At 41.5% G+C, this 11346-nt stretch overlaps 1 protein-coding gene across 2 annotated transcripts in view; it reads right to left on the bottom strand.

Annotated features, from left to right (window-relative positions):
* The window catches only part of MSH6 (mutS homolog 6), a 23828-nt gene extending 13468 nt beyond the window's left edge, over nucleotides 1–10360 (bottom strand). Inside the window, exon 1 of one of the 2 annotated variants that reach the window (XM_006839433.1) lies at nucleotides 10113–10360. In XM_006839433.1, the coding sequence (XP_006839496.1) occupies nucleotides 10113–10360 (248 nt within the window). The remainder of the gene's footprint in view (nucleotides 1–10112) is intronic. The other variant, XM_006839434.1, reaches the window with a different exon arrangement.
* Between the last annotated feature and the right edge of the window lie 986 nt (nucleotides 10361–11346).

Genomic DNA, 11346 nt, shown 5'->3' with positions numbered 1-11346 from the left:
TAGAAATGAGTCCCTTGTCTGATATGTCATTGCAAAAGATTTTTTCCCATTCTGTGGGTTCCATTTTTACTCTTCTGGTGAAGTCTTTTGACGCACATAAGTTTTTAATTTTTAGTATGTCCCACGTATCTATTTTGTGTACTTTTGTTTGTGTGGTTTTCAAAATGTTTTGTAGTCTATGTATACCCTGAATTAATACCCTCACATTTGTCCCTATTTTTTCATTGATGGTCTTCATAATTCTGTGATTCACATTTAGGTCCTTAATCCATGTTGAGTTGGTTTTTGTATAAGATGTGAGGTGAAGGTGTTGTTTCAAACTTTTGCATATTGTTTTCCAGTAAGCTAGTCTTATTATTATTTAAGAAAGTGAAAGTACCATGGAAGGAGAGACACAAGCGGAGATGAGATGGGTCCTATGACAGAGTAGAACATGTCTCTTTGAACAGGTTTCAAAAAAGAAAAGGGGGAACAAAGAAACTAGACAGTCCTTCCTGGAATTTAGGGTGCTGAGAGTTATTCTGTAAGATGGGTGCTGCTGCAAAGACATCTGAGAGGTTGTCATTACTCATTATAGGATGTATTTAACAGCATCCCCTGCTGGACTCAATCAGGTTTGAAGATCTGGTCCATGGCTCTGTATCAGGCTCAAGCTAGTTTTGACCACAGAGGTTTCTGAAGAACAATTTCAAAGTTTCCTAAGGGAGCAGGGTACAACTTACCATAGCATTACAAGATGTGAGCTGGGTTGGTTGGGCTGTCATTGAAGTCTAAGGCTTTTTGTGGTTGGGGCAACTTGATCTTTAGTCTTGTCAACAAAAATGTTGCTCATGCTTTTAGCTATTTTTATTCTTCTTGACTTATTCCAGCCTACCTTAATGGGATTTTTTCAAGAACTTTTGGAAGCCCCTTGGTATAGCACATTGTAGGTTTCAAGAGCAGCCACAGCAGAAGGTAAGTCAACACAGGAAAATGCCTGCAGACCCAGTGACCAGAATGTCTAGAGCACTTTAGAATTCAGGTATCATTGATTTAGTCATTCAATAAATATTATGAAATAGCTACTATATACCAGAAATGGGTATGTTCTTAAAGTCTTCTGTCCGGGACCAGACCTGACAAACTTATTAGGGGGCTCACGAAGGGAAATGTGGAGTCGGCGAAAGAAATCACATGGAGTCAATGGTTTTTTTTCTGAGTCTTAGATGATGCTGGCTTTACTTAATTTTTTCAGCTCTTTATATACTTTTAAAATCTCATAGTGTACAATGATCTCACACACAATCAATTTCTTTGAAGCATTACACATCCTTGATTATATCAATTTTTTACTTTGTGTCTATATAATGTTAACAAAGGTATTTTTCTTAAAACAGTTTCCTTGGTCTTTTCATATCCTGTTCTTTTCATCCATCTTTCTGACATCCTAAAATGTCAAGTTAACCTTTAAGAGTTCTTATTCTTTATTCCTATCTCTATCGCCACCTGTTTCTTCTTAACTCTATTTTCTATTAATTCATTAATCACATGTACCTAAACATTATTTTCTATCGTAACTGACAACACAATTGTTTCTCATGATTGATTAAACAAGAAAAACAAGAACATAAAAAAGCACTTAAAGTTTTGTATTTAAGAATAAACTGAACAACTTCCTTATACTAACAACTTCTCTATTCAAAACATCTAGTTAAATTTCTACCTATGATCTATTGCTGTTCCCTCAGCCCTTGATTGTGTCTAAGCTACTTTCCAGGGGTCTTAATATCCCTGACTGAAACTACACAGAATGTAGAACAGAATGTTGATTGTAATCTTAAACTTGAATTGGCAAAACTTTAGCTGGTGTGGTTTCTCCTAGTGGTGAAACTTATTATTAATGTAAAAAGCATTCTTTAGGGCTACACATGATTGAATATGGTGTGAAGGTGTCTAAATGTAACTTTTAATCCCTAATATGATTATAGAAAAGCATATGATTACAAAAAAACCTACTAAAAATTTTTTATAATAAAATCAAGAAAAAATCAAAAGTGAACTATTCATAAAGGAAAAACACAGGAACTTCAGGGCCCTCGCCTGAGAAGTCTCCTCGGGGCCTTGCCTTCCAAGGAGAAACTCATTGTGGCCTTGCTTAACAATGAGTCCTTCATGCGTAGGGTCCCTCACAGTTCCGTTCCTTGATGGCATGGCCTCTGCCACATCCTTAGTACAGATATGTTTGTAAATTTCAAAATAAACTGGACTGTTTATATAATAATCTTGTTTTTCAACATCACTTTAACCTCAATATAGTTTTATGCCATAAAATGCTAACATTTAAAAAATAATATTCACAGTTCATCTAGAGCTAAAAAGCTTTAAGAAGGGAAAAACTGACACTTTTTGTAAGTAGATTCCAAGTCAAAAAGAGAATTAACCACAGATGTTTGGAGTCCTAGTGTGGTACTGTGGGTTAATGCACCAGACTGCAAAGTCATGTGAACTGCAAGGCCAGCAGTTCAAGCTCACCAGCTACTCCTTGGAAACCCTATACAGGGTGGCTATGGGTCAGAGGAATCAACTCAAAAGCACTTTAACAACAACAGTAAAGTGTATTATGTAATCAAACTACAACTTTTAAAGATTTCTCAGTTTAAAATTTTCTTTTGTGGCACTGTAGGATAAGCACTGGCAGTTAAAACCCACCAACTGCTCCTTAGAAAACCTATATACAGGGTCACTTGAGTCAGAACCGACTTTACAACAATACCAACAAAACCTACTGATCAACTTAAGGACCCCTAGTGGCAAGTGGCTTTAAGTGCTCAGCTGCTAACCAAAAGGTCAATGGTTCAAATCCGCCAATGGCTCCATGGCAGAAAAATATGGCAATCTGCTTTCATAAAAATGTACAGTCTTGAAAACCAAACCCTACAGGGGTGTTTCTACTAAAGTCCTATATAAGGTCCTTATGAATTGGAATTAACTCACCATTAAGCAGTTTTGGTTTTGGTTACTAACAAGGATCATCTAGTTCTAAGCAATGTAAACTCAATTAGAAAATAACTAGGTCATAGAAAAATTTATCTTAACTGAGACACAATGAATGTATATTCATAAAATCCAAATTGAAATGCTATAAAGTAAGTACCAAAATTATCTTTTCTAAAAAAAGACTCAATTATGTTATTACAACTATTTTCTTAAATTTTAAACTATAAATTTTAAATGTCTAGATTGGTATTCTTAGGGCTTTTATAGACAGTGAAAAATACTTAATTTAAAAAGTTTACAGCTCAGAAAATAGTAAAAGCTTTCATAGAACTAAACAAAAATTTTTTTAATCAGTTGAAGAACAGAACTTTAAAATCGTAATTTCTGCATTCTGTTTAGTCCGTAACGTTGGTATCCATTACTGGTTGTACCCAAAATTTGCAACTAAACATATGGACTCCTGGTGTGGCACTGTAGGATAAGCACTGGACTGCTAACCACAAGGTCAGTGGTTCAAACTCAACAGCTGCTCCTCAGAAACCCATACCGAGTCACTATGAGTTGGAAATCAATGGCACTTAACAACAACTAAATATATAATAAAATATTTATATCTCTCTCTCAAAGTAAGGGAGTATGCTCTAGTAACTTAACTTGATACTTAGAAAAGCGAAGCAATCAGAAGAATAATTAATCCAAGGCACTTAACAACGACAACCATACTACCCATCTACCAGCTTATCTGTCCAAATACCATCTTCTTCCTTCAGCTATGGTAATTATGGTCCATTACTTGTGCACTCAATTCTATGGTGACCATATGAAGTAACATCCACACTCAACTCCAATACCATTTTCTAAATAGAGTTAGAAAAGAAACCATAGTTCTTTGGAGAGCAGCTAATTCCATACCTTACAGCAGAAAGAATTGAAGATGGGACACCTTGTCATAGAATGAATGTTTCAAAATTCTGAGATAATATTAATACGAAAAAGACATAACAAGACAGCTTAAAAGAGAATCTGTTATCCAATTATTATAAGTTTAGCATTTTTAATTGTATTAATGAAATAGATTAAAGTTAGACCGTAAAAGTTAATCCACACTAGTTCTCCAAGCTACCCTATATAGGGTTTCCGAGGAATGGCTAGGAAGTTTAAATTGTAGTCACCACAACAGGTGAAAAATCGTCAGGGAAAAGTAACATTCACAACTAGAACAAATAGTTACCAACTACAGTCTTTTATTTTTCAGTTTTTTTAACTTGCCAATTAGGTGTTTTTTGAAAGTACAATTTAATATCTCAATTACATTAATCGTGTTGTAATACCATTGCCAATAATCAAAGTCAAAGTTTCCATTGCTATAAACAGACTTGTTTTCCAACATGATTCTGCTTTTCCCTATACCTCTTCTGTCCACTAATAAAACTTTATATTACCCATAAGCATATCCTAGAGATTTCATATAAATGAAATCATGCAGTATGTATCCTTTCGTGGTGGACTTCATTTCTGAGTAGTATTCCAATAGAACACATAACCACCACTATTCCACTGGAAGCGCAGTGACTCTAGAGGATAAGCACTGGACTGCACACCACAAGGCCAGTGGTTCAATCCCACCAACAGCTCTGTGGGAAAGAGATGAGGATTTCTGCTCCAACAAAGATTTACAGCCTCGGGAACCCTATACAGGTTCGCTCTGAGTTGGAACTGACTCGATGGCGATGGTGGAACAACAGTATTCTAATGTATGTAGAAGGAATACTGTTAGAGACAAACATTAAAAGTACTATGGATGCCAGAAGAACAGACAGATCTATGTTGGACGAAGTATAACTGGAGTACTTCTTAGAAGTCAGGATGATGAGATGTCATCTCTCATACTTAGTTAGACCATTTCATCAGGAGGGACCAGTCTGTGGAGGGCATCATGCTTGGTAAAGTAGAGGGTCAGGGAAAAAAAGGAAGACCCCAAATGAGATGGATTGGCACACTGGCAGCAGCAATGGGTGGGCTCAAGCGTTGACAACAATTGTGAGAATGGCACAGGACCGGGCAGTGTTGCATTCTGGTGTGCATAGAGTCACTGTGAGTCGGAGTAGACTACAGTGCACCCAACAACATCACTCTTAGTAATTACCACTAAAAAGGGATTGTGTAAAATAAACTAGCCAAGTTTGGGGGTGGGGGATTGTTGCTCACAGTTCTCTCAATTAGGAAGTACAAGCATACCTCTTTACTGAATTTAGGTGATGGAAAGTTTTTGTTTGTTTTACAAATTGAAGGTTTGTGGCAATCCTGCATCAAGCAAATCTAACTGGTATCATTTTCCCAGCAGCATTTACTCACTTTATGTCTGTGTCACATTTGCATATTCCTCATAGTATTTTTAACTTTTTCATATTGCACACTAATAGACATCGAGTCCGTTCCGACTCATAGCAACCCCTTCTAAAGGGCTTCTGAGGAGCAGAGCTGGTGAGTTTGATCTACCAACCTTACAGTTCAAACTGAATTTCAGGTCCAGTGCATTATCCACACCAGAACTTAATACCTCTAAATCCTCTCCATCCTCACTGTTCACATCCTCTGCCAGTATCAAATCAGCCTAACTGATCTCCCTGCAAACACAGCAATCACTCTAATAGGTTTCTTAAGCAACACTCACAAAAGTATCAAAGAAAAAAAAGTGGTAAATTTACAATTAATGACTTCCTGGTGTGGCACTGTGAGCTAATGAGTCAGATTGCAAAGTCGTTTGAACTGCAAGGTCAGAGGTTCAAGCTCACCAGCTGCTCCTTGGAAACCCTACACTGGGTCACTATAGGTCAGAATCAACTTGATGGCACCTACCAACAACATTCATCAAAAGTGCCATAAATTAGGTCAAAAAAGAATCTTCATTTGCATCATACTTAAATGACAAAGAACTTGAAAAACAGGCAAAAGACTAGAGCAAACAAGTCAGGACAAAAGAAAATCTAAATGACAAGTATTAAAAGACCTCAACTTCTTTAAGGTTTTTAACAGACTCTCAGAATAAGTCTGGAACAAAGAACTTGATGTGACTTATATATGGCTTCCCAAAACAGCCCAAACAAAAAGCAAGGATGTCACTTTGAGGACTAAGGTGCCCTTGACCCAAGCCATGATACTTTCAATTTTCAAAGGCTCATATGCATGCAGAAGTTGAACAAGAAATAAGGAAGACCGAAGAAAAATTGATGCCACTGAAATTTGGGTTTATTGAAGAATACTGAATGAATCGTGGACTGTCAGAAGTACCATATCTACGCTGAATTAGATGTACAGCTAGAATACTCCTTAGGAGAGAAATGGTGACACTTCATTTAAAAGCTTTGGATGCATTGTCAAGAGTCCTGGAGGAAGCCATCATGCTTGGTAAAGTAGGTCAGGGGAATAAGAAGACTCTCAACAAGATGAACTGGAACCGTGGCTATAACATGATGACTGTGAGAATAGTATGGAACCAGGAGTGCTTTGTTTTGTTGTACACAGAGTCATGACAAGTCAGAATAACTCGTATGTACGGCTGTGGGTATAGCTCATACATACACTCTGTTACCCTAAAATTGTCTTACTTTTCTTGTTCTTGGTTATCTGGGATCCACAATTCCTAAAACTGTCTGGCAGAATGTAAAGTTGTTATTGTTAAGTGCTATCCTATATAGGGTTTCCAAGGAGTAGCTGGTGAGCTTGAACCACTGTTCTTGCAGTTCACACGACTTTGCAGCCTGACGCATTAGCCCACAGCACCACACCAGGACTCCAGAATGTAAAGTACAACCCTATAATAAATGTATCTGTCACTCTAGCATGTACGTAAGAATCAATTCTTGTTTCAATTCATGTTCAAGTATAAACATTATAGCACATAATGCATACATATCATGCTATGGCCCTGAATCAGAACATTCTCAGAGATGCTGGCCCTGCTGACCACACCCAGATTCTACTAATGTACAGTACACATTTAAGCTATAGGAAAGGGTCACATTACTCTGGTAGCATAGTGGTTACAAATCGGGTTGTTAACCTCAGGGTCAACAGTTCGAAACTACCACTATCCCATGGGAGAAAGATGAAGCTTTCTGCTCCCGTAAAGATTTACAGCCTCAGAAACCCTGTACAGGGTCGCTATGAGTGACAGCACATAACAATAGCATTACACTTGTAATGGAAAAGTCTGTAATTCTTCATAAGATTGTTAAATGCCATTTAGTCAGTTCTGACTCAATGCAGCCCTGTATCGGATTTCTGAGGAGCAGTTGGTGGGTTTGAACCACTGACACCATGATTAGCAGTCCAGTACTTATCCTACAGCACACTAGGACTCTTGGAATTCTTATGTTGTTTTTGTTTGCTTTCTACCACTTTTATGAAAGCCCTATAGTAGTATCTATTTTCATTCATGAAGCAAAATCCAAAGAGGATTTTCACTTTTATGAAAAATGACCAAGAGCATGTTTTGCAGAAAGCCATCAAACAGACAGCACACAGTCCAAGAAGCAAGAGTTCCTGCCAAACTCCTTCTCTAGGAACTCCAATCAGCATTAGCTTTGAACTGTGTCTGTGAACACTATATGTTTATTTTAGGTTTCATGTTATTTAATATGATTTGGCTGGTTATTTTGGGGGTATGGGAACACTCAAACATTTCCCCCATACAAATCAATGGTAATAGCACCTTCCTTTATGTTATTTTGGTTTATGAAAGTTTTCACAGAAACACTCTACTTTCCAATAGCAGGGGAAACCTGTACCTGGTTTATAAAAATGTCGTTCGATGCGCCAATAAAGTCAGTTAAGCCCTTAAAGTCAGTTAAGCCCTTCAAAAGCACCAAAGTGCCCATGAAGCACCCATAAACTGAGGAGCATACCTCAAGGCAGGCTTCCACACAATGGAGTCCATACACTCAGGTCCAGCTCAATAACTGTAGAGGCCCTCCTTGGAGGGCCATAAACCAACTCAATGGCACTTACCAACAAGATACTCCAGGTGTGGCACTGTAGGATAAGCACTGCAGTGGGGGAAGCCACAGGGTCAACCGTTGAAACCCACCAGCTGTTCCTTAGAAACCCTATACAGGGTTGCTACTGAGTTGGAAGCCACTTGAGGGCAATTAACAACTATCTCTACAAGAGCAGACTGCCACATCTTTTGTTCACAGAGTAGCTGGTGGGATTGAAGCAAGAATCTTTTTACTAGCAGCCCAATGCTTATCATTTGGGTTATCAGGGCTCCTCCATCATAGATTATACGAGATGAGTCCAAATTTACCCGCACTCTGGGGCTGCAGAATTTTAATCAACTCTGAGAAATGACAAATACATCATTTTTCAACACAATCTCCTTGCTTTTCAATATACTTTGTCCATCTGTCAAAAAGCTTTCATATTTCCTTATAAATATTTGTTTTAGACTGAGCTGTGAGCCAGCAATACACTGCTGTCTTCAACCAAGGTGAATCTTTGTGCTCAAAGGGGTGTTTTCAGGGAACCAAACAGGTGAAAAGTGTGATGGAACAAGATCAGGACTCAAGGGAGCATGGTTTAACTTTAAGCATCAATTTTCCAACTGATGATTGACTTTTGAGCTTTTTCTTGGTCAGCAATTAAGTATGTTTCCATTCCATACTCTGCAGTGTTTACTCTCAGGCTCATAATAATGAATCCAATGTCCAGTCACCAGTAACTATTTTTTAAACTTCTACCTTCAAGTATCAGTCCAAATTTTGTTTGCAGATACCCCAATGCTTCTGTTTGTGCTCTTCCTTGAGTTGTTTCAGTACCCATCTCACAAAAAGTTTTTCAACTTGTCTGTCATGGATTATTTCATAGGCAGAGCCAAGATTGATTTGCAAATAATTTGCCACTTAATCCAGTCACTCATCTGCGTTCACACTCAGTGTTGTCAACAGCCATGGATGTGGACGAGTGTTTTAATATAACCGGAGTGTGGAAAATTTTTAACTCACCCTCATACACGTTTTTTCTCCCCCCTGGTTCCCTTGCACGTACATACACCTGCACTAAGTATATAAACCCACACCCACGCTGGCCTTCACAGACTCTGGAGACCCAGGGGGACTCTTGGTGCTTCACTTTTCCATGGAGAGATATTTGGCACAGCGACCTCTGTACAGATGATAATTCCTAATAAAGCCTTACTTGATCAACTTGGCTTTTTTTTTTTTAATTGCCTTTTATTTTTCCCACCTGGGATTACGACTTGTGCACTTTGCATACGTTTCTACAGCTGGTCCAGAGGGGTGCGACACACTCAACCCCTAAAAAAATCACAGTGCCCATTTCCCCATGGAATCATTAATAAGAACTAACAACATCTCATAAAATAACATTTTTCAGCTCGACACTAAACGTCCACGTATGCCAAAACTTTTTTTTAAATTTTCAGCTGTTTCCGTCCACTGGAGTCCCGCCTATGCTAAGATGATCCAAGCACTTTCTGTTCTACGCAATTCTCACACGGTCCAATCACACTTCTAGGTCCGCCCTAAAACACACCCCCGGCGCTTAGCACCGGGCCAAACCCCACCCCCACTCTCTCAACAGCCCACTAGCACAAGTCGCGGGTCCACAGGCCTCAAATTGAGTCGCCACCTAGCAAGTGGGAGCCCCTAGCAATCTTCCAACTGTGAACCCTCACCCCACACTGCTCGATGCGCCCCCACAGGCACCCGGATGCAGGCATTTTCCCTCCCTAAGGCATTCCTCCTCCCCGCCACCCCTCCCCCGTCCTAGGCACGCCATCGTCTTCCCGCGCTCCCCGCCAAGGAGAAAGCACAACTTCCCCTTCATGCCCCACATTCGGTACTTCCATCCCAGTTGCTCCTCTTGTTCCCGAGTTGCACGCATCCCCCTTTCCGCCATCCAGCACTACAAATCTTTTTTTCCTCTAAAGCGCCTTTGAAGTCTACCCCTCCAACCTTTTTTCCTGCAGTCTACTTCCTTTTCAAACCCCCGTTCACAATCGACATCCTCAAAAGCTCAATACTCCACCTCATAGCCACTGAGCCGCGCATCCCCTCGCGGTCCTCCCTTACCCGGCCCCTTACGCCCGCCGCCTTCTACCTCTCTTTCCATACCTGGCGGGGACCGCAGGGGCCACAGGCCTCCGCAGTCCTCCGTTAAGTTTCTTGGCCTCTGGCGGGGACGCGGAACCCGCCAACGGTTCTTGCCCGGCCTCGCTCCAGGCCGCATCTCCAGTGGGGGTAGGAGAGGCCCAGGTGTCGGTGGCAGCGCTGCCTTCACTTGAGGTCCTGGCTGGGGCCTTGTTGGCAGTATTCAGCGGAGACTTGGGAAAGAAGCTGTACAAGGTGCTCTGTCGCGACATAACGACGGCGAGCAATGCGCAACCGCTATGTCGGACTAAACGACTAAAGGCACCACATCGAACGCGCGGCTCCGGCCGGCGGAAAACCTGGGGGGAGGTGCGCTCCGCGGGAGAAACACAAGCCCAAGCAGCCAATCCGCAGGCGCCTTGGCGCGCGCAGGCGACGTCGCGAAAGGCGCGCGCCGTCCGCCCCGCCCCTTAGGACGCGAGGGCAAAGTGAGAAGGGCGGGGAAACGCCGAAGGGTCGCGCTTCCGCCACCGCCTCCAGCCTCTAGTGGCGGGAATTACCGCAACCGGGCGGGACTAGAAAACTCTGGCCTGAAGTTGGGTTCGCCTGCTGCACAACCTGTCTCGGAAAACCATTCCTTACTGAAACGGAAGCCGGCTACCTTCGGCTTCGAGCGCGTGGGCACCGGCGTGTAGCGTGTACGCGCATCGCGTGGGCTTACGCGGCGGGGAGGGCCTCGAGGGGCGCCACCGCGGGGCTGCGGAAAGTGCCCTATTGCTTTCCTGTCCTATTGTGAAATCCTACCGTTAGTGCACTTCCGCCAGGGATCCCAAGAAAGACAACCGGAGTTCAGTCAACCGTAGACCAAGCCCCTCTGTCACCCCACTGCCTTCAAGTCGATTACAAGTCCTAGCGACCCCATGTAGTGCTTTGGAGACTGTAAATTTAAATCAGAGCTAGAAGCCTCATCTTTCGCCCACAAAACAGCTGTTGTTAGATGCCATCGAGTCGGTCCCGACTCATAGCGACCCCGTTTAGTGTTTCCGAGGAGCGGCTGGTGGGCCTGATCCGCCAACCTTGATGTTCAAACCGACTTTGGGGTCCAGCACATTAACCCGTAGAGACCCTAAAATACAAAGGCACTAGGAGCAAACTCTCACTAAATGGTTACCTTGTGCTGTCTGTGGGAAACCAAAGAGGGAACAGGTTAAGGACAGTAGCAGATCTTGGAATATATGGTTAAGATTACAATCAGAAT

Source organism: Chrysochloris asiatica, unplaced genomic scaffold (assembly GCF_000296735.1).
Source record: "Chrysochloris asiatica unplaced genomic scaffold, ChrAsi1.0 scaffold00024, whole genome shotgun sequence".
NCBI classification, from domain to species: domain Eukaryota; kingdom Metazoa; phylum Chordata; class Mammalia; order Afrosoricida; family Chrysochloridae; genus Chrysochloris; species Chrysochloris asiatica.
The sequence above is the reverse complement of the archived record's forward strand: the minus strand, read 5'-3'. Positions and strand labels throughout refer to the sequence as shown.